Here is a 25,447-nt window from a genome sequence, read left to right on the forward strand (position 1 = left end):
CAAAAATACAGTAAAAACAGGAGTATTGTGAAATATTAATATAATTTAAAACAACCGTTTGCCATTTTATAATGCAATTTATTCCTGTGATGGCAAAGCTGAGTTTTCAGCATCATTACTCCAGTCTTCAGTGTCACATGATCCTTCAGAAATCATTCTAATATGCTGATTTGGTGCTCAAGAAACATTTAACATTATGATACATGTTGAAAACTTTTTGGGATTCTTTTATTGTACTGTAACAATGTAAAAATCTTCACTGTCACTTTTGATCAACTTAATGTGTCCTTGCAGAAAAAAAGTAATAATTTCTTGCAAAGAAAAAGTGTAACTTCTAGACATGTATTTCAAAATTGAATAAAAATGTACCCATCCATCACACTAAGAGAAAGTAAACAAAAATAATTATTTTTATTTATACCTCAATTATATCTAAATCTTTTCTGATCATAGGTTTCTGATACACAAAGTGAGGACTTATTGATTTAGTAATATAAGAATGCTTTGTATACTGTTGGTCCCTCTGTGCGACCAGCCTTGGTTATTCCCTATAATTCAATGTGGCAGCATAATACATTTCTTCAAAGTCCCTTTAGGGAAAGTCATTTTAGTCAGCAGTCATCTTTAAGTACCCAGGCAGTTATTTTTTATGTGGGCAATAATGTCACTACATTGTTTAGACAGAGTAAACAAACTCTCACATGATAATTTAAGAGTAATGCTAATGTTTCATGCTAACTCGTCTCTAAGTCCAGACAAATTGCTATAGTAAGAAAAACCTTTATATCAATCAAGCTCATATATATATACTACTGTTCAAAAGTTTGGGGTTGGTAAGGTTTTTATTTTATTTAAAAAGGCAGCATTTAGTTGATCAAAAAACAACAGTAAAAACAGTAATATTGTAAAATATTATTTAAAGTACCTGTTTTCTATTTTAGGACCAGATTTACTAAAAGATTGCGCCAGCGCAAACCCTCTTGCATATGCATTTGTAGGAGTTTCCCTTTCAGACGAAAATTTATGGGAGGAGAGTATTTAAATGAATCATGCAAGGTGATTTAAGTTTAGGCTCGCGCTGGTCAATTTACTGGTATTAGCGCCATTATTTACCACCCAAAAAAAGCATGTCTTAAACCAGATGTTAATTTGCGCTGCTCTTGGTAGATTGTGTTGGTGTTTTGGAAATGATCCGGCTGCGTCTGCGTTCTTTAATTTGTGCGTCGTCAGTAATCACGCGCAGAACTTTCCACTCTCATCCACGCTTTTTAGAATTGCGCTCTTACGCTAATTTGCCCTGTCCTGTGAATCTGAATTTTCAGCATGATTACTCTAGTCTTCAGTGTCACATGATCCTTCAGAAATCATTCTAATATGCTAAATTGGTGCTCAAGAAACATTTTTTATTATTATCAAAAGCCGCTTTTCCACCGCCGGGCCAAACCATTACTTAACCGTTCCATTCCGTGCCGACGGTTATGTTTTCATTTCCCACTGTGGGGCTGATAACACAGCTCTTTGGGAATGTAATACATATGTAAAACATGTCTCAGTCCTTGCCCAGTAACACAAGAGTTTAACTATTTATGAGATGTAAATAGCGACCACGTTATGCTGAATAATGATTAGATATTTATTTTAATTTTATTATTAACTTGTGTTTACTTCACTCATTTACCGTGCTTGGCTAGCTAGCCAGACAACACAGATGTGACCAATCCTGAGTGGCGATGTTACTAGTTAGCCAACCGTGCTGAGAATTCTGGGCTGAGAACAGTTTGTAATCGTGTTGTGCCGAACCAACCTCGAATGGAAATATAACTGGAACCGTTCCTTGCAGTTCTTAGAACTGTTCAGCCCGATGGTGGAAAAGCAGTTCAAGTTGAAAAACAGTTGTGCTGTTTCATATTTTTTGATGAATAGAAATTTTAAATAGAAATCTTTTGTAACATTAAAATGTCTTTACTGTCACTTTTGATCAATTTAATGCATTCTTGCAGAATGAATTTCTTTGCAAAAAAAATTTACTGACCCCAAACTTTTTAACAGTAGCCTATATAACACAAATGCTGTTTGTCTAAACAAAAACATAATAAAAAAAACAGCCAAAAACATATTAAGGAGCTATTTGGCATGTTCCCCAATCCATGCCACTGTAACATCTGGACTTTAATTGAGGTTCTGTGCGGTGTAGCAAAGCCGCACAGAACTCATTAAGAATGAATGAGAAATGTGTCTCATGAAAGACAGATGTGGAAACATGCAGGTTACCAATTGCATTATACACTGACTGCTTCAACCCATTCTTTAACACATTTTTTACTAATGTGTGGGAGACAGATTTCTAGATTTCTAAATCTTTTTCAAGATTAGGGAGACTAATTTCATTTTGAACACCAGAAACAATCAAAGTAACTAATGGAGATGCGACTCACTCGAGAGACAATGTGATCTTGTTCGGATCTCTAATGGAGAATCACCCGTTTTATTCACTTTTCTTCACTTATAGATATGTATTTGTAGATGCCACATTTGACCCCTTCACTCACAGCTTCAGAGATTTAAATTCCCAAAGAATTGGGATAATCTGTCACAGGTGAGAATGTGTTGGTTTGTGTTTTTATATGTATTAACTCACTATTACAGGTTTTTAAACTATGGTAACTTTTTAATGTTGTGTTAGCTAACGCCTTCGTCTTGTTGTATTGTGTTAGTTTAGCAAATCATCTGCTGAAGTCCATTGCAGATATATATAATCATCCATGTGTCTAACTACGGTTGCAGACACAGTCTAATCGATCTTAAGTGTTCACGGACCAGCTTTGACCATTCCAATATGGCGGATGACATGCGTATCGTGGCCCATAGAAGCAGCCGCTAATAAGGAATTATGTAAATACATCTATGTCTTCACTGACCAAATGTAAGTGGCTGCTCTAGAACTCGACTGCAACAGATTTGAAATGCACACAGTATTGTGCAATAAACTAGCAGGAAACTCCCTGTATCTATTAATCTGCTTATTTACATGCTCCATTCGATGTTGACCCTATTTATGTGCCTAATACTCGTTCCTCAACATAATATGTATGAGTCAATGGTGCATGTTATTCCAAAGAAAAACATCCTGCTATACATTTGTTTTGTTAAACACAAAAGGAAATAAAATGGGTAGCAATGGGTTGCTTGAGTATGAAACATATCCTCAAGTGGCTGTCCCTGGACGGTAAGTTGCTTTGGATTTAAGAGTCAGCTAAATGTAAATTTTGGAAAAAGATAATGGAGGTGCAGTGCTGACAAAGGCAAATTGAAGCCCAGTCCATTTAGATAGAGGATTTTGTTTAATCATGGCATTTTGCTGAAGACGCAAATCTTGAGCTATTTATTGTATGGGCCTCGACTGGCTCGCTGGTGCAGGGACACTTATGAGCTGACAAGCAGGGGTTTTTTTCCAGTTTTCATCATTCTGATTATAAAGGCTTGTTATTTGGACCCCATTACAAACAAAAGTACGCTAATGTTATATCAAGGATTGGTACGTGCTAATTTGGAGGACACACTACACTGTTCAACCATGTCACATCGCAACAATCCAGATCACAATAACAGAATGCCACAGTTTAGCATTTGTGTTCAGAATGAAAAAGGCCTGCAAATCTACTTTATACAAATTTACAGCTGTTTTAGTGCATACTTGAGATGAATACATCCATAATGTGAGGAGATACCTGGAATAGACAGAATATATGATGGACATAAAAAAGAGAAAGAGAGTAGGGCAGAGATGCTGAAGAGCTGAAGCCATCAGGTTATTACAAAGGGTAGAAAATAAGTGACACTTACCTCGAGCATCAAAAAACTCATCATCCGAGCTGTCAACAGATTCCTGGGCGATGTTCTGCATGCGCCAGTGAGAAGCGCTGTGCTTGCGCAGGGTCGCTAAGGGGAGAGAACATGAAAAAGATACGATCAAACCAAAGGTCACAAGTTCTGCATGCAATTACTGAGCATTGTGTGACTAAATAATTAGACATGCAGGATGATTGTGTTATTTAATTTTACGAAGTGAAGACGTCCAAAGGAATGGAGCGGTCGGGAATTAATTGAATGTTTGACTGGCTAACGTGAAAATCAAAGGGTAAAATTTGAGATGCAGGGAATCTAAATGAGAGTGCAGAACATGCTTAAGACGGCTTGTCAAAAGGTTGTGTCTAATTATCTTAAAAACCTCTTTATCTAAAAGTTTATACTTAAATGCTTGAAATTAGTAAGACAAATATAAATTTTGTAAATATATACATAACATTTTAATTTATTTATAGTTTCATATTTTCAATAAATTAATAAACTTATATACTTTAATTTATTTACATATATACATATGTATGTGTGTGTGTGTGTGTGTGTTATATATATTAAGGCTGGGAATCGATTAAAAAAAATTTACTAATTCATTGCACAATTTGCTGTAATTAATTGCAATTAATTGCATTTACCACAAGCTTGTAATCATCAAAATGTTATCTTAGAATCACCTAATAAAATTAAACAACACAGGGGGAAAAAAGGAACAGAAAATATCCCTATATTAAAATAATATTAAACATCAATATATCAATATATTATTCTTTTTCAATAATCAATCAACAATCAATTTAACAGATTTTTTTTTTTTTTTTTTTTTTACTAATTATCAAAATAAAATATAGTCCTACAAAGCTATTATTACCAGAGCATGTGATCAGAGCAGGTAATTTTGACTATATTTTTTTTCAAGCATGACTATACCAGCTCAGTAGGGCTATTGCAAACAGAAGTCTACTACAGAGAAATTTCACGTTATTTGAGCGGACTTTGCTTTTCCAGTGCGTGATCGGTACATGATTGGAGCGGTTGGGCCGTTAACGACAGAGCAGAACATTTTCGGCCTTTTCAATAGCAGCCGCAACAGGAAATCATTAAAACGAGGCAACAAAAAAAAGTGCTGCGTTAATAGCTTTATTTTTTTTAAACGCGTTAAACATCTCTAATTAATCGCAAAGATTAACGCGTTAATTCCCCCAGCCCTAATATATATAGAATAAAAGATAAAATTAGATAAAAATATACAATCAAATAAAAATTCATTTGTGTTGGAGAGGACATAGTTCCGATGACTAAAATGTGGCAATTGGTATTACAATGATTATAGACAAAGAATGATAGGCATTATGCTGTTGAAAAGGACCTTGAACATCTCATCCCTGATCTTCAAAATCTTTAGATACAAAAACTCTTTCTGGAAAATTCATCCATTCGATGGCTGAAGACATACACTACACTGTAAAAAAAAACTGTAAATTTACAGGAAACTGTCTGTATTTTTTACAGAATTTTGCCGTTTTGTCATTATACAGTGAATACCTGTTATTTTACAGATATTTGTTGTAATTTAAAGATCCACTATTAAATTTACAGGTAATTGCTTTTATTGTGGTTTTACATTAATTTAACGTTTTTTAAAGGAAATTATCTGTAATTTTATAGGGTTATGTGTAATTTTATAGGGTTATGTGTAATTTTACATAAAAAATTAAGTAATATTTTACAGATTATTTCTGTGGAATTAGAAAACAAAGAAAATAAGGTATAACTGCAGAAATCAGCAGTCACTTAACATGTTTTCCTTAAAGATTATTAAGCATGTGGGGGTTAAAGTGAGTTTTAAGATTTGTCCACACATTAGATAATCTTTTAATTTTGTCTTGCAAATAGATGTTCATTTTGATCATCATTTGTATTTGCCCGTAAATTTCATTTAGGCCTATATTTTATGTCTTTTATGAATCGTTTTTCCAAATCTGCGTTGCTGCACATTGCGTGGCTTTGTGTGCGTTTGAATGTGTGTGTGTGTGCCCGCGCGCGCGGCCGCGCGCAGATTCAAATTATCCGCCATTACGTTTCGTTGCTTAGTCCCGCCCAGCCCACAACGGTTAGCTACAAATCTGTCTCTGTCGTCGATCTGGGTCAGGGTATATTCTGGCAAACCGTTTGCCAATCACGTCTAGCAATCGGCAAAGCAAACTGTGGTACACGCCATTTGCCAACAAGCGATGGGTAATTCGCAAAGCACAATGTTATTTTCTGTTTTCCCAGCACGGTACCATAGAACGGCATAAAGTAAGAGGTTTGAGAAGTAAGAGGCGGGGCACCAGTTAAAAAATTTCAAAGTTAAAGTTCACGCAAACAGGTATTAATAGACATGGTTTAGTCAAATATTGATTGTTTATGGCTGAATTAGTAGAACGCAATTATATTTGGAACATAGAATATAGCCTATAATCCAATAAAGAATCTAACGATATAAGATATTGGCATGAGTAACCCCATTCTTATGTAATATCTTAATTAATATCTTTAAGTTCACACCTCCATTTTGTAATATAATTGTAAAGTCCGTTAACACAGATTTTAGCCTAATAGTGGTTCTCAAACTGGTGGCCATGCTGTAAGGCTTCCAGATGGTACAGCAGGGTAGCCTAAGCCACACTTAAGACATTTTATGAACTAGGCTATATATTTTTTCAGAAATTCAGTGTAGCCAATCATCAGAGAAATAAGACTTCCAACCAACAGAATTTATTGTAGGCTATTATTTCATATGTATGTTTTTTAAGTTTTAAATGGTTTTGTGTCATTCATTTTCTGTGGAAAAAATCATCTAAAGCTTGATCGTTTAATACTGAGGCAAGATGCGCGGATCATATTAAACGTCACCGAATCGGCTGCTTCTAATTAATAATGCACCGCCACCCACCCGCAACATAATGCTCTGATTTATAGATATCCGCACCCGATCGCCACATTACAATTATTCTAAGGCCGGTTTCATACAGCACGCCTGAGTGGCGCGTCGGAAGAGCGTTTGCTGCGCGTGCGTGCCCATTGTGCTTTCACACCGGCTGCGTTTGCAGCCCGCACCGCGCACAGAAGCCTACAATAATCGCAAGTTCTTTATTACTTTATTTTACATACATTTATAAGCAAAACGTTTTGACTGTCAATATAGTTTTAATCACTGTGATTTGTTTAATCCACATGTGTTCGTGCTTTTTCGCAGCCTACTGAAAGTTATCAGACATAAAGTTATAACAAAAATCACATAAAAATTGCAGTAGGCATACAGTGTGTATATCGTTCCTGGTGCAGAATGTCTGCTCGTTACATTAGTAACCTTTTATATTGTCCATGTAAAATGACATAAAATAAATTTTTAAAGTTCTTTAAATCGGATAAATAAGCGAATATACACTTTCAAACATATGCAAACGTAACTAAATGTGTAGGTCAAATACATTATATAATTATTTAAGAAATAATCCAGTCAAAGGGCTGTATGGTCATAATCAACCAAGTAGCCTACTCCAGAGTGCAGTCTGGACGATGGGGCAGGGCGACACATTTGGGCGGGTCAACACGTGTCGCTCCGCCCACCCCCAATTTAATTGGTTTATAATACCGCAATCTTGTAGACCAGGGGTCACCAAACTCGGTTCTGGAGGGCTGCTGTCCTGCAGAGTTTTTCGATTTTGTGAATGATTTGGCCTAATTAAAGAAATATTAAATGCTAACTTTAATCGTATCTTATTATCTGTTTACCATGGTAATTTTAGTCAAGATCTTGTTTGTTTTATTGTACTTAAGACACAGAATAGATGAAGTTATTGTTTAAAAACAAACGCTTGGTAACGGCACCTGGGAGATGTTTTACATTAGCGCGTCATTCACTTGGCTTATTCATATTTCTATCAGGATCCGTGGATCAGCACAAACTCGGGATGATTTTACGCAAATTGATGATAATTCACTGTAAGAATGTAAGCTGCTGATTATAAATTCTAAAGCACGACCGTTTTTTGTTGTCATTTTTTAACGAGATTTGTTGTCCAATTATTTGGTACAAAGTGCAAATTTACAATGTTTAATGGCGAACTCATGTTTCCTTGTTGTTTACCTGTTAATAAAATATGAGGGCCTATATATTGGTTTTGGTTCTGTAAAGCCCTATTTTTTAAAGATTCATGTTTTCTAATAAGTGTCAACCGGTTAACATAGGCCCTATACGAGTCTGTGACATCATATTAAAAATCCAATTATTTATTTATCCACCCCCGCATTGTGTGTTCATGTTTTAATCTGCGTATGTAATGTATGTAAAAATGGTTTCAAATATTAACACTCACATATAGCTAGCTGCATAACCATAAAAACCACTGCTGTAAATCTGTGCAATTATAATATAATAAAATAATAAAATACCCAGCAGAGAAGTGATATGAACATGTAGGCCTATTGCTTAAATACGCTCTTGAGCACGTGTATACATAATAATATTTGCTAAAGATCGACATAGCCTAATAACATCTGTTTTAGTAAAAAAAAAAAAAAAAAAAAAAAAAAAAATTTATTTTCACATTTTAGCACTGCGCGGTTTTTATTCCCATTGTACGCACAAAACCGAAGAAGCATGAAGTAAAATTACGGAGCCATATGCATAGCATGCGGAAAAATATTGTCTATATCAGACTTTGACATGCCAGTAATTTCATGCAGTCATGCTCATTGCCCACTAAAAGTGGCACTGATATATCGGGTAAATTAATTTAATAGTATAACTATAGGCTAACTCTCAAACAGTGTATCATTTATCAGCAACATATTTCGTGATATCGTCTAGCCATAAACCTGCTCAATAAAGCTTACAATATGACTTTTTGTAAAACTTTGAAACGAAAACGATGTGAATTGAGCTCTATACGAATACATTTTTACAGTAACTTCATCTAACTTGATTCGTAAGTTCATCAAAACATTATCCAATTGATTGTTACTGAAATCGTCATGGTTATCACTTAATAATTCTGTAGTACGGCCAAACAGCGTCATAGATCATTCATAAACTAGTACCAGACGTGTACGTAGGCTATGCTCATGCCTCAACCGTCTACGCCAATAAGATTGCTGTAGGCTATAAACCAATAAAATCGGTTGTGTATAATTGTAAATATAACTAATTCAGCTATAAACAATCAATATTTGACTAAACCTTGTCTATTACTACCTGTTTGCGTGAACTTTAACTTTGACATTTTTTAACTGGTGCCCCGCCTCTTACTTCTCAAACCTCTTACTTTATGCCGTTCTATGGTACCGTGCTGGGAAAACAGAAAATAACATTGTGCTTTGCGAATTACCCATCGCTTGTTGGCAAATGGCGTGTACCACAGTTTGCTTTGCCGATTGCTAGACGTGATTGGCAAACGGTTTGCCAGAATATACCCTGACCGATCTGTGTCAAGGGCAAGCGGGAGATTTGAATTCAGAGCTATAATCGTATTCGACAGAAGCAGCCGTGAGCAGGAGCGCTGCTGAACACATATTAGTTGTAGTCTGGTGTCAGTCAGTCCGGAAATAACGCGCCCTTTTTCAGTGAGCCTGGTTCGTCACAGCAGACCTCATCCCGACCGATCAACGGCTGAGGTAAGAGTCTAATACTACATGTAAATGATATTTTATATTACATTTGTGTTAAGTGGTTAGACTGTTTCCATGCTAACGTTAGCATTCTTAAATTATGTTCAGTCATAACTGGCGTCGAGGGCAAAACACAAATGCAGCATGGGTCTTTTCAATTATCGATCTGTGTTAAGAAAGATCAGTTGAACCCACTCTAACTTACTTGTTAAAGGTAGGGTAGGTAATCCTTTTTCTAAAAAAAACAACATTCCAAATTTGTTTAAACTGTCTTTATATACCAATACATAATTAAAATGTAAGTACTCTGAAAAAGAAAATATAAAAATCGAGTGACTGTAGACCTTTTAATCTTCAATAAACACAGCTCATTATTTCCATTCACTCCACCCCCTCCCTTCTGAGCTCCTTCCAAAGCCACGCCCCCAAAACACATGAACGCGCGACGCCAAACGCTCAGGCTGGAACAAGACGCATTTATTACCTGAAACGAGTGGAGAGGAAGGAGCGCAGTACATACAGTGACATCATGTCAGAATCACATGTAATAAAATACCTAACTTTATCACTATGAATATAAACAAATAAGATTTATTTTAGTACTCACTATCAAGCTAGCATATCGATAATGGTAAAGTTTGATTCGGTAACGAGCTATATTTATAAGGCAAAACTAAAAACAGGTTGCATTGATACACGTTTTTCCATTACCATCAGTTACACTGTGATGAAGATGAATTTCGTGTAAGATTCATAACATATACGGTGTTTTGCATGTAAGAGTTTCCATGATGAAAACATTGTTGACTCTAATGAAGACTAACGTACACTCCGAGTCTGGAGACAAGTACCGCATCGTCGGTTCGAGGACAGGTCCGGGGTCGAGGGCGAAGCAGAGGAGGTCGTTCAAGAGTGCGGGCAGGGTCCGAGGAAGTAGTTTTTGCCTTGTTTGCCTTCGCTGACTGCATATGCAGGTGCTTTGAGCTGAATATTTCCGGGAACGGTGACATGTGATGAGTGCACGCCGGGCAGCGCGCGCAGTGGGGCTCGGGGCGGGCACGAGACATGAAGGCATCTGATTGGTTCTTTACATTCGCACCGAATGGCAGTGATTGGTCAGAGTTTTTACTGTCCTGCAGCTGCTACAGAGGTCTGATTTTTTTCATTCCTTTTTCTAAACACATAATGTATTGACTACTATCAGGATGGAAGGACCATTTCACCCAGTATAAAAAAAAATGTTTCTGAACAGGATTACCTACCCTACCTTTAACTTATAGACCTAAAACAATCTTTAGTAGACTTGTTATTCATATTAAAGTCCATAATTGTGTATAAAATCTTCGTTATGATAGTCAGTAACATTAAACCAATCTCTTAAATGGCGGGACATTTTGAAACCATGTCTGGAAGCTGAAAACTTTATTTTTCAATTTTTTTCAATTTTTATTTGTAAACTTTTTTTTTTACTTTATTTTATTATAGTAAAATTGTAGTAAACACGTTTTTAGCAGATTTTTTTACCATTGTAATAGCCACAGTTTTACTAAAAATAGGCCTACTGTGTTTCTTTTGTTTATTTCGTAATAGTTAACATGACTAACTTTATTAAGACCGTTAAGAAATCGAAATACTGTCTGTAACTTAACGTACTTGTTGATGATACAGGAAAGCCTAGAACAGGAAGACTAGAATATGAATACAACATGATGAACCCCTAGGTGTATCTAGGTCTAGGTCACAGTAAATCATATTCATTTAATGTTACTTTCTATAAATGTAACTTAGCTAAAATCACATGGCAGCTCAAAATATTACTGCTGGCCTTTCCAGCTCAGCTTCAAGATCATAGTCAGTTGAGTTTTTGCATTGTCCCAATGGAACATATTCTGACATGTGTAAATCTAATACTGAGTTATACTGTAAAGGTATACGGTAATTGCTTTTTATTGTGGATATATTTACATGTTCTAAATTATATATTAAGCATCTATTTCCTATCAATCACTTATCTTGATGTTTAGTGTTTGTTCAATTACTAATACTGTAAATATGCAGGTATTCTGTACTCATACATTTAGTTAATTTAAAAGAAATTGACTGTACATTTGCTATTATTAAGAACTTAATTAGAGATGTTGTGAAATTGGATCGGTACAAATAAAAATAAAAACTGTAAATTTACAAACATTTGTATTTGAATTTATGTACTTGTGTGCATTTTTTATACATAATTTCATTGTTATTTTACACAGAACAACTATATTAAAAGAAAATTACTGTAGATAGACAGCATTATTATATAAAATAATTGTATAAAACCTTAAATTTACAGTATTTAATTGTTTTAAAGGTGTATATGACTTTTTTTAAACGTTAAAAATCCCAATAATTGCATAAGATTTTATGTAATATTAAAGATATAATCTGTTATTTAATTATGGAAAATTACTGTATTTTAACGAGATTGTTTTTTGCCGTTATTTTACGGTAATTTTCTGGCGCCCCAGCTGCCGGAATAATACCGTTTTTTCACAGTTTTTTTTTTTACAGTGTAGTACTTGTCAACTCTGTGTTATGTTGGTATGTGATATGACTTTTTGTTGCTATTAAGATGACATTACGAAGCAAATGGCAAATATCTGAATTATATTCTCTCTTAAACACAAGATGATTCTACCAAGCAGTTATGACAGCAACTATATTTCCCAACTTTGCACAACTCATTAGTACAGACAGCATAAAAATGTATCTTCAACAAATTATTTCCAACTAATGACGTGCTCACAAAGCATAGTCACAATAATCTGGGCCTTTTGGAACAACACGTTCTAATAATCATTGGAGCCCTGGGCTGTTTCAATCTAAAGTTAATAACTTTCTAATCTAATGACAGATAAAGGCAATAATGCAAATTACAAATCAGTGTAAGTCAAACGAAAGTTATCCTCTCCAAATCATATTAAGTGGGCCATGATTTAATAATTATAGATCTGCGTCATTGTGAGAGAACATATAGCGAAGGGGATTTTTTGATGTTTTATAGCTCAGCAAATGGCCTCTTTACTCAAAGCATTAAACATTTTGTATTATAAGTAATGTAAATCCAGTAATTCACCCAGCAAGGCTTAGCAAGATCACTGCTGCATTCATATGGCTTAAAATCAAAGCACGCTGAAACAAACACAACAAATAAAACCAACTGTAATCACTGAGAGAATTTCATTTATATTGATTCTGTTAGCAGATAAGCATTTACAAATGAAGAAAAATACACAAGCACAAGAGATTAATAATGGAGAACTATTATCAGCAGGGCAACAGTAAATGATTTTGCCAATTTGGTTGGCATTACTCAAAAAGTGTCACCTAAGCTGTCAAGTTTTCTTCCCCCTGCTGTCTTATGTCTGGACCTCCACATGATCCTGCTCAACAATAGCATCTCCCCTTCCATTACTGGTGCTCGGTGTAGCGCCAAGGTTTTCATTCTCTTCCTGTGACTGCTGAACCCCACATCATCATGCAGGAATTAATGAGCTTTTCATCTCTCCCACAAAGCCAGAAGGTCAAAAGTTGTGCACTATTAACACACACAACGCATTTGACAGCAGCATCAACAGCAATCAGCTTTTTCATTCCTGGGGCCTTTGTCCGGACCCTACTGAGACCGTATCACCTTCCAAATCCCGCCAGACAATGTCTATAGATAACAAATTGCTTACAATATCAAAACGAGTGGCATCTTTAATTTTTGTAGTATTACTTCATGTTTTTTTTATCATTTAAAACCAAACATTTTTGTTCAAACAAATATTTTCTTATCTAAAATGCAATAACATTTTAAAATATGATGTTCAAATTAAGTGTCCACATTCTTGATCCAACTACATATATAAGATTTATAATATCTCATTAAGATTTAAGATGAAAGAGATCATAAATTCAATAACTGGCCTAAAATTCCGCTTTGCAATCATACTGTAACCGTATAAATACTGAACTAATTATCTTACATAAGTTATGGTTAATCGTAGAGTGAACAAAGACACATACAGTATTTTCTTTTAAATACTTTGATGGAGATTAAATGCTTTTTCCATTGGGACGCAGGAGGGCAGGGGGGACTGTTTCATTAATGCAGTCTAAACATTGAGAAATGGCTTTTAAAGCTTGGAAAATAGATTTACAGAGGAGATAAAGAGGTGAAGATTAGTTTTGAATGAGGGAGTCCAGTGAGGGCTGTCTTCAGAGACGGCAGGGTGGATATAACCTCAGCTCCTGCACTAAAGCATCTCTAATTGAGTCTATTCAGCATTCCCATTTTCACATTTCTAATCACATTCGTCCATAATTCAACCTGGGATGAAAGGGAAAGGTTTACTTTTTTTTGGCAAAGGGAAACCGCATTAAAAAACATGAATGTTTTCAACCAGTAACAGAGATGGTCATGGTTTCGCAAGCTATAATCAAAGTAATATTATAAACCACTGCATAGCTGAACCGAGATGAATTTCATTACATGAAAGTTTGCCTGGCTTCAGTCTAGCAAGTCATGCAGGTGATGCTTTTGCACTAAAACAGCAACACAATAAATCTGGCTGAGAAGAGGATGTACTTCAGCCATGAAATTGGAATGGTCTCATGAATGATACATTTAAAGAAAACCAAATCTATACAATAACAAATAATTTGGCCAGCTTCCTCAAGGTCAGGATATCATGTGCGCTTTTCGGTTTAATTGCGTCATCATACAAGGGATTAAATGAAATTGAATGCATGCTGAAAAAGCCTTCCTTTAAAAACTTTAAAATTGAATTTAAACTAAAATTCAACTAAAAGCTCTTAAGGAAAGTTGACTTTGTGGTCTCATTTGTCTTAGGACAATTCATACTTTAACTTTACCTTCAGACATCTGTACTAGTAAACCGAAAGTGCTATTATTCAGGTAGCTAGCTATGTGGGTGAATGTATCCCAAGATTTCTTTTACAAGGAGTTTCTAATATTTATCAAACTGATACTGGTCCCATACAGGGCAGAATTAACAACCTTTAAGCCACTACAACATCTCTCACCATGCGTTGAATTGCACACAGCAGGCAGTGCTGCAAAAGCTTTAGCTTTATGAATGTAAAGATATTTGTCAATCCAATAAAGCCCTCCAATCTGAAACCCTAACTGAATCATTCACTTAACCATTTCGTTCAAAAGCACTGATTCATTCAAGAACGAATACCACCAATGTGTGTAAACTTTCAACAGTTAAGGCGAGACACGGCAGGCAAAAACATCGTTTTTTTTTACTGGTCAATTTTGAGATTTTTGGATATTTGTCTTCAATAACATGTCTTCTTTCAGACTTGTGGTGAAAAAAAGTCCGAAATACACATTTAGGTCTTTATTTTACTACACTTTGTCTGTTCGCGTCTGTAGATTTCTCATAAATTCAACAAAAGTTTGCGTTCTTAATCCTCCCGCTGCTCCGCGATCTCTGTCTTCTTCCTGTCATCACAAGCACAGTTAGGAAGCTCTCTCTCTCCTTTACAATGCTGTCGGATCCAAATATGGTCATTTCCTTTTTATCAGCAACCAATCGTGAAAGTAAAAGGGCTGAATGCGTAATCTCATTGGCTGATGATAAATCTTTAAAGCCCGTTTTCTCAAAATGACCTTTCTCTCATACTCCAAGTACGAAATCTCCACTTCAGTAGCACCTATATACACCAAACTTTCCAGTCTTGTACCTAGTTATATTATGAAGACATTTGCAGAGGGATTTGTAAATATATTATTCCTAGCCTGATTTATATAACATTTTATTCCAAAAAACATGGCGAAAACATTTTTTTAAGGCTATTGACAGTATATTCTGATTTACAGGATAACAAAAGTAGATATCCATAAATCCCTCTGTAATTTTTTTCCCATCTAATATGTGAACACAATGAAAAAATAATTTTTAACCTGGCTTTATCCAATACTCAGATTTCGTTTTTTTAAATATATGCAAAATAGCGCATATTTAATTCGATATTGCCTAATTTGCATATTTTAACATTTAATTATAGAAAACTTGTAATACATTTTTTTCTCATCTTAATGTAGGTAATCAACTGGGAAAGTTTCATGGTGATATCTGCTAGTTAAAAATATTACCCTATTCACCTGTAGTGTCTCGCCTTAAGTATGCTGTGGCTTCGTTTGAAACTATTTTCATATGTGGAACAAAAACTGTCAATTTTGTGTCTAAAATGTAATTTACTCGACATTAACTTCTTGTTTATTGAACTGTTGTATAAAACCCATTCAAACCGACTTTTAAGTATGCATGCTCTATAACCAATATAACTATATATCTAATTTTAGAGTTTGTTATGAGTTCTGGGTTAGGGATCGTGATTAGGCTCGATATCTGGGTTGGAAGACAGCACAGTGCAAAATTGGCATTTTCTCCTGAGCACTCATGATACGGCTCACATGAGAGCCTCGCTCTAAATCAAAAACATAATAACTGCTAGATAGCAGCTGCTTTCCTCAACCTCCCTTTTGCACTTTTTCCCTCTTTCTCTCCTTCCCCTCTTCAGCCTCACCCTGTCACCCGCACACTCAAAAAGCTCCTCCACCATTTCTACTAATTTGCTCATCTGCCTCATGTTAAAGGAACACGCCGACTTTTCGGGACTTTAGCTTATTCACCGTATCCCCCAGAGTTTGATAAGTCCATACAAACCCTTTTCATCTCTGTGCGTGCCGTAACTCTGTCTGACGCACCCACCGCTAGCCTAGCTTAGCACAAAGACTGGAGGTAAACGGCTCCAGCTAGCATACTGCTCCCAATAAGAGACAAAAATGCCAACATTTTCCTATTTACATGTTGTGATTTGTATAGTCACAGCGTGTACAAATAACAAGGTCACATGAGACACAGCCATCTTCTAACCGTATACATACTGGGAACTATTTTCTCAGAAGGCGAAGCACTGCTACTTCTGCGGAGTGATATACAGTTAGAAGATGGCTGTGTCTCATGTGACCTTGTTATTTGTAAAAAACTGTAATATTGCAAAATAATATAAAAAATTTAAAGAACCGTTTTCAATTTCAACATATTTTAAAATGTAATTTGTTCCTGTGATGGCAAAGCTTCATTTTCAGCATCATTATTCCAGTCTTCAGTGTCACATGATCCTTCAGAAATCATTATAATATGCTTATTTGCTTATTATTACTATCAATGTTGCACACTTGAACACTTAAACCTTAGAGACGATTATACTTTTTTAGAGAGAAACAGCACAAAATAACACCAGTTCTCAATCAGTTGTTGCATTAAATTACCCAGAAGAATACTCTCATCTTTAAGCCTGCACTACCAAAGAAAGTGTGTGCGCTTGCAGCATATGTGCCGTGCAGCTTGTAAACACCTCCGTTTGGCAGCTCAAAGCAGCACCGCACATGCTGTGAGACGGCACGTATGCCACAAAAAAACACTAGTGTGATAAATAACTTTGCATGACAAAGCAGAACTGTGATACTGCAAGCCTAAAAGACCACAAACGCAAAAGCTGATGCTGCAAGACGATGCAGATAGGCAGTTCAGGTTAAATCCCACTGTGCAATCTTTTCCGTCCTTTACGATTGCTGCTTGTTGCATCTTGGGTAAAAGCCAAGGGAGACTATGCAACATCAACAATCTTAGGACTTTGTATATGATTAGCAATGCTGACTGTCCTTAGATGGCAGATCATGGCCAAAATTGTCTCATGAGCTCAAGGCTCAGAGAAGAGACCTTCAGACTAATTGGAAAGGGTATGGACATGCAGACAACAGACAGAATGCAAAAGTGAGTGTACAATCTTTGCAGCAGCGGAGAATACAGTGCACACAAATCTCATCAGGGTCACAACATCAAGAGGGGATTGTGAGTAAACTGCAGGGAACAGAGCCACTTGACTGGGTTACTCGAGAGCCGCCTCCTCCGCCTGCCAAAGCTCAGCTGAAGACTGAAGCTCGCTCTGATGGACGTTAATTGTTCCTTTATATAACCCGGTTATGTATATAAACACAAAATCAAGACACTGTTAACAAGACAGTGCTGTCGTATCGCTTCCTTCCGATTTGTGATCAGTTTTTGTCACCTCATTTCTACTGAGGTGAGGCTGTTCAAAACCACATATGCACACAGTGAAAGGAAGTGTTTGTTTGACATGGCATTGTGTGTAAATGTGCTCTCTGAAATGTTAGGAATAAAGATCAAATTATGTATTACTTTTTCCTTTTTGATCATGTTGTTGTATTACATGAATGTACCACCAACAACTCAATGGCATGCATCAATAAAAAAATTAAGTTAAGAATGATAATTTGTTTTTGTTAACACCCTCCTTTGAGCCACAAAAATAGCATGTTTTTACTGTACTGTTGAACGATAAATAGAAAGTTAGATTCTTCAATAATTTTTTCTACTATTTATTAAATATATAATGCTTTCTTCTTGGTTCAAAAATATGTAATAAAAGTACTTTTTTAATTATAAAGAATAAGTATACAACAAACCAAAAATAAATCAATAATTTACAATAGCGCTTTGCAGGAGCAATATCATAGTGGACCCCAAAATAAAAAAATGCATTTGTTTACCCGAGTCATACTATACATAGAGGAAAAAAAATTCCACTCAAACGTCCTTGTTATTTGTACATGAATAAGACTTTCTTTTTTTTTTATGAAATCCCCCTGTAATAAAAAAAAACATGCTATTATAATCCGCTGCCAAAAGCAACACTGTTTGATAATGAATTAAATGACAAAGAGATTAATATATATTTTTTTTATTAAAGCAGATGTTTTAGAAGAACTATCTGTCTACTAGAACCATACTCATCTAGTTAAAACATCTATATAGTTGAACTATGAGATATAGTTTTATCTCATCTAGTTAAACATATAGCCCCTGGTTAATGAATCCAATCTATACTGTAGTCTCACATCTTATAAAATCATTGCATCAATAAAACAATGAAAAAAATAGAGACCTGAATTGCCTGTAAACACACAAAAGCCAGACTGCAGCAGTACTACAGACAGTCATGAAAGGCTGTCACTCTCTCTTTCTCACACTAGACCACAGGGTAGCAGTGAGTCTGTCACTGCTTCTCGTGCAAGGCTATTTTTAGCACCGTGCTCAACCTAAATCATTGTGCAAGTTCGCTAGAACACTATTACTAAGGAAACCTGAATCTGCCCTGAACTGTTCTGTTTATAATGAGGTGTCAGGTAGCTCCTAAGCATATTATTAACAGCTAAAGAGCATGAGAAAAATAGGACTGAGACATTTCGTTTTTCTCATTTCAGCAAGGGAAACCATTTTTGCAGATATCAGGCAGGTTTAAGGTTTCTACTTGTTGATACACATGTTCTAGAAGGCTCAGAATCTTTTGACTGACCCACCCAAGACAAACCTGCCATCACTTGCCAATGCCATAGTTTCACAACTTCCAATGAAAAGAACATGCATGGGGGGAATCGCATTATGAAATACATGCTTTTCTCCAAAACATGTTGGCCATAATCTTTGTCAACCTTTTATTAAATACTTTTTGCAACCTCCTTTTGCCAAGATAACAGCTCTGAGTTTTCTCCTATAATGCCTGATGAGTTTGGAGAACACATTACAAGAGATCAGAGACCATTCCTCCATACAGAATCTCTCCAGATCCTTCAGATTCCCAGATCCATGCTGGTGCTTCTCCTCTTCATTCAGCCCACTCATTTTCTATGGGGTTCAGGTCAGGGAACTTGGACGGTCATGGCAGAAGCTTCATTTTGTGCTCAGTGACACATTTTATGTGTTATTTTTAATGGGTTTTTTTGGGATCGTTGTCCTGATGGATGATCCAAACATGGCCCATAAGATATCAAGCAGAGGCCATCAGGTTTAGAATTTTTTAGCTGTTGGTATTTGCAAGAATTCATGATACCATGTATCTGAACAAGATGTCCAGGACCTCCAGCAAAAAAATAGGCCCACAACATTAAAGATTCAGCAGTATATTTAACCGTGAGCATGGAGTACTTTTTATCCCTGTGTGCACCAAACCCATCTGGTGGGTTTGTTGCCAAAAAGCTACTTTTTTTTTAGCTTCAACTGACTATAGAATCAGGTCCCTTTTGAAGATCCAGTCGTGTCTGACAACTGAATATGCTGGAGTTTGTTTTTGGATGAGCGAGGAGGAGTTTTCTTGAAACCCTCCCAAACAACATGTGGTGATGTAGGGGTTGTTTGATTATTATTATAATGTTTTTAATAGGCTTTCTGACCCCAAGACTCAACTACTCTCTGCAATTCTCCACCTGTGATCCTTGGAGAGTCTTTGCCACTTGAACTCTCCTCCTCACCGTGCATTAAAGGTCCCATATTGTACATCTTTCTGAAGTTTTATTTTAGATTGTGATGTCCTTAAGAATATATATGTGCGGTATAAGTACCAAAAACCAACCCAATATATTTTTATAGCTCCTTTCTCAGGAGCTCTGCTAAGAACAGGTCGATTTTGGCCTGTCTAATTAATATTCATGAGCCTCTCTTCTGATTGGCCTGTTGTTTTCTGAGTGACGCACGACCAGGCCAACCACAGGTAACTAAGGTCATGTATGCTGTAGCCTGCTGTGGCTAACGCTGACAGAATTTGAATTTAGCAGTTGATCATGTGATGTACTGACCGATCCAATCACACCGGTGTGATCGTACGCCCCAGGGACCAGCCAAGACTGATCACACTGGTGTGATCTTACGAAAGGGTTTTAATTATTGTCCTGATGGTGAAAATGAGCATTTTCAATGCTTTAGCTATTTTCTTACATCATTCTTACTTTATTTTATTTTCAGCTCAACAATCTTTTGCTGCACATCAGAACTATATACTTTAGTTTTACTCATTGTGATGGATGATTAAGGGAATTTGGCCTCATTGTTTCCTCATTTTCATACTCTTGTGAAAGAAGAAGTCATAGCTAGACAATATCATGTTTCTAGTCACCCTGGAGTGCAAAAAAAAAAAAAACGTTATAAAAGAAAATGTATACTTCAGATATATTTTACTTATAAAAAATTATACGGGTGCCTATAATTGTGGCCATGATGTTTTGGAGAACAACATTTATCTAATAATGTGATTTTCCCCCCACTTTCAATTATTTTACTTCAATGAAAGGTTACATTTTTGCGATTTTTTTTTTTTTAAATGAAAGATCAAAAGGGTAAACGATGCAGATTTATTTTTACAGCCATCTTTGATCATATTGGTAGTTCAATGGTAGTTGTTTGGGATGTCACGAGGTCTCGCGATTAGGGCTGAACGATTAATCGCACTTTACATGTAATCGCACTTAAATCGAGATGGCTTATCGCGATTTTAAAATCGCAAAGGCTGCGATTATTTTTTATGCGCAGCTTGTCATTTATGTACGGCTCTGTAAACGCTGCTCCATCTGAAAGCACTGTGAGTTTGATACTTATAACGTGCATTTGAAAAAACAACACGCGTCAAACATCTTTCCAAAACATGAGAAGCATTTATGAACCTCTTGTCCAACAACAGACAACATTTAATAACATGCATTTACTCCAAACATAACAACAGTTGAGCTCCTCCTTCTGTGAGATGATGTGCCTTCTTACACAGAATAAGGCAGTCGTGTATTTATAAGTCATGTTTAATCAAAGCGTTTCAATCTTCTGTTTATTCAGCTACAGCGATAGGGATTTCCTGGAATGATGCATTATTGTCCTTCTGCGGGGCATATTTATCGTGTTTGCATGAGAGCGCCCTCTGAGAGCGCCCAGCCGCACTCCACTGACAAGCTGCGCATGAAATAATCGCAGCCTTTGCCAAATCGCGTGCGGTTTTATTGCGATTAATCGTTCAGCCCTACTAGCGATATTAAAACTTGACGATATTTCTCGTCAAGGTGAAAATTTATCAAGCAATATAAGCATGACGGAGTACAGTTTGTGGCATTTACAGTGCTTGCATTATATTGTTCTGTCTATTACTGCATTTGATGATTGTTACTCAGAAAGTAGAAACTGGTTACATTCATTAAAAGATGATTAAACATTTTCAAAATGTACCTGTCCTGTATAGTTTTGTATTTTGTGACTTTCAGTCGATCAAAAGATTACTTTTCCAGTCATATATTTCATCACTGAAGATTTCTTAAAAATAGTGTTAAAATATTGTTTTGTCTCATTCTCGTGAACCCAATACCATGCATCGTCTTGTGAGCTAAGTGTATTGCCAAATTGTAGAACAGTATAGTAAAGCCTATAGTAGAATATAGTACATCATAGTACAGCATGACAACCCTATATCAGTTCCTTGCAGATCTGAGGGAACCTTTTAAAAGCTGCATCTAAAAAATCTGAACAGTAAAGGAAATAAAATATTTTTAATAAAATTGTATCCACTGATCTACAAGATGCTTGATGATCTATTATGCTTTTCACGGTTACATAATTTCACGAGTTTTCATCAAGTATAAACGTCCTTGATGTATTTAACGGGAATGACAGTCATTTCGCACTATACTGCGTGGGTGCAGCAAGTGCTGAATTATTGGGTGTGGATAAAAATAGAATTTCATTTTCTCAGTGGAAAAACAAAACAAGCAAGAAACAAAATAAACATGAAACCGCAGTACATGCTGTTTTCTGAGAGATAATGCTAGATCATCGGAGTCTCGCGGTCTGACAGCTACAGATATAGAAAGTGCTATTGACTGGAATGCCATTACACAGATATAGCGTCACAATGCCTTCAATAAAAAACCCAGTATAAAAACAGTTCAGCGGGAAACAAAACAGGTTAAAAACAAAACAAATGGAACCAAAATGTTTCTCATTTGAATGTACATCACAGGACGCCATAGCAAAACTCACAGACTGAGGAGCACGTTAATTGGTTTGGCAAAAACAAACCAACTTTGCAATTCAATCTTGGTGCTGTGAAGAGCACAATCAGTATTTCCAGTTTTATTCTAAACCAAAGTCAAGCAAAATTAATCTTTGAGAACAGACAGTATCACTGGAGCACCCACTACGACCCCCATATGTACATGAAACATGATGCAAAAGCACATTAGAGCTTTACTCAAGACATAATGTGAAGAAACATATACCTGTTATATCTGAAAGTGTACTTTGAGACCTGAATTCCTAGTAGCAATGAGTTCTTAGATCTCTTTTTCCAGAAAGCCTTCTTTTTTTTCCGAGAAAGGCAACATAGATGGATTGTGCACACAATGAAACGAATTTTGTGCAAGGGGGAAATCGAACCCTTTTGAAGTTCTGAGATCATGCAGAGCTAGACTTAAAGACAAACATGACATGATGGTTTGACTCACTAAAACCGCCTTTGATGCATGCTGGGCTCTTTTGCTTTTGCTGCTCTTTTGCTTTTGCTGGGCATTTCACTGTGACTTCTAAATAACAGAAAAAATGCTAATATTAATTTAGTGGTCTGTATCCTGGCTGATAGTGAATGAGCATCAACTACAAAATATATAGCAGGGGTACACAATGTTGGAAGAGGTCTAACCTCCAAACGTTCTTCCTAACAAAGCTTTGAACAATCAAAGACTCCAAAATAAAGTACAAAGCTGTTTCAGGAGTTAATGTTGACTATGGAAATAACACTAAAACACTATGAAAATAAAACTTTATAGCACTTTTCATAATAAAAATTCCAGATAACAGCACGCGGCAAGTCCCGATTTTTGTCTCTTCTTCGGCGTTTAAAATAGTTTGAATGTGTAAATCGGCAAGAAAAAACACGTCCAAATGATAAACTTTCCCTCTATGATGGTTAAACTTAGCAGTTAATCCACCAATCACATGCGTGCCGAACCGTGGGGCCACGTGATCATATGGATCAATACGGATCACGGATCAAATGCGATCCTGGCGTCGGACCATTGTATGTGGGTGGGACAAGACCCACCCACTTTTTTAAGACCAATGATATTGGACCCACTCACTTTTACAGTCTCTAATTCAGCCAATATGTCTGTTCACTTTTCAGAGTGCTGTCAGTAAAAGGCACCAGAATACAGGAAATGACATCTACTCCAGTCAATATTTTCTTGGGGAATAATTAATGAACACGCTTATCATCATGATTGCTATTTTACCAAAGATGGAAAAAATCCTACTCCAGTAAGTAAACGTGTCCCTGTCCCCAAAAATGCCAAAAATGTTGGAACTCAAAAATAAAAGCCATACGCACCAGTTATGAGCACTCCTGTTTATAAGTGAGTCTGATCGATATGAGAAACTAAAGTAAATATCTCTAAAGGTCTCTACACTGTGTAGCTGTCATGACATTCAGCACGTTTTCTCATTCTCGCTGTGAATGAGAATAAGCAGAACCGATTCACTGTTTCTTAGATTAAGATTACAGTGTATATACATTGACATGCTCTTTTTTGAGAATGTGTCTCTCTGTTTTGATTTTTTTTTTCATTTGGATGCTAACTTGTGACTAATTTGTGATCTTTGATCTACAGTATAGTAACATAACAGATTAACTGATTGATATGTTAATGAGTTTTGACTAAAAAATCTAAATCCTAAAGGCATCCATGAAGAATCCTTGCTATTTATGAAGCCACAAGGAGTCAGTAAAATAACACATCCCCATTTACAAAACCAAATATATCTTGACTACCTATATGACAGAGAGAGGAGAACTTCTTGGCTGATTTAGAAACATCACTGAGGAGTAATAAAATGCCTATGGCAGCTTATTAGCAGTCTAGTTGTTACCGCTATCCAACTTAAAATGGAAACTCTTCTACTTAAATGAAATACAACATGGATGACAGGCTGTCACATCAATATCCCAGAGAGATTCATAGAGCTTCAAATTCAAAACACAGATGACACATGCTATGAGCTTCACATCCTAAAAAAAAAGCTTATGATCATAAGCTAGCTACAAAACATATTGACAGGATAACTCGAGGATAAGAACTGACATTCTCTCCACCGGTTTCCTGATCAATGATCTACATAATCTTGTTTAAAAAATGAGATTTTTTTCCCCCTCTGTAAAGTGATTTTGAATAAAAGCAGAAGAGTGTAATTTTGGACCACCAGCTTCACAATTTTTTTGTTGTTGCAATTTTGTTTTTAAACAGGTTTTTTTGAACACTCCCCTCAACTGCCATTGGTCATAAAACAGATAGTCCCGCCCCAAAAATCACACCATTTGTTGATGATACTTATAGTTGTCTCTGCATATTAAAGATATAGTTCTACCAAAAATTTTAATTCCGCCATGATTTACTCGCCCTCAGGTCATTCCAATCCAAACCTGTATACGCCTTACGTTCTTCTGATGAACACAAAATAATATATTTTGAAGAATGTAGGAATGTTTACACAGAATTCATCATAGAAGTCATACAGTTTTGGAACAACATGAGGGGGAGTAAATGACAACAATTTTCAGTTTTGGGTGATCTTCATCTATCTCTTTAAGCTATGTTGATTTGGAAAAAAATAAGTATTTAAAAAGAATACAATCATTAGATTCCTCAAAACAAATCTCCGCTTGCATATACCTCAGCAGCCAATGTGAATCACATAATCAATAAACTAATAGAAATGCAAAGCACCACATTACCTGACATTTAGAATAATTTAGAATCATAAAATGCAAAGGGTAAGTTTTCTTCCAGATCAATAATTGCTCTGACATGCTGGACTGAATGTGCTGCCATTGGATGTATGTATGTTGAGATGTTCAGTGCAACAGTGTTTTTATTAAATGACCCTGATTAAAGCATATTGGAGTCAGTGTATTTGAAAGTTTAAGCGCAATAAGATGTGAAAGAGAACTTAATTTAATACTCACAAGACGCACCGTGTGATTC

At 36.0% G+C, this 25,447-nt stretch overlaps 1 protein-coding gene across 3 annotated transcripts in view; it reads right to left on the reverse strand.

Moving 5' to 3' along the window:
• The window catches only part of pitpnm3 (PITPNM family member 3), a 94,269-nt gene that overhangs the window by 65,799 nt on the left and 3,023 nt on the right, over nucleotides 1-25,447 (reverse strand). For all 3 annotated transcript variants that reach the window (XM_082180480.1, XM_082180481.1, XM_082180479.1), the window contains exon 2: nucleotides 3,844-3,939. In XM_082180480.1, the coding sequence (XP_082036606.1) occupies nucleotides 3,844-3,939 (96 nt within the window). The remainder of the gene's footprint in view (nucleotides 1-3,843; nucleotides 3,940-25,447) is intronic.

Source organism: Leuciscus leuciscus (assembly GCF_965113295.1).
Source record: "Leuciscus leuciscus genome assembly, chromosome: 9".
NCBI lineage: Eukaryota > Metazoa > Chordata > Actinopteri > Cypriniformes > Leuciscidae > Leuciscus > Leuciscus leuciscus.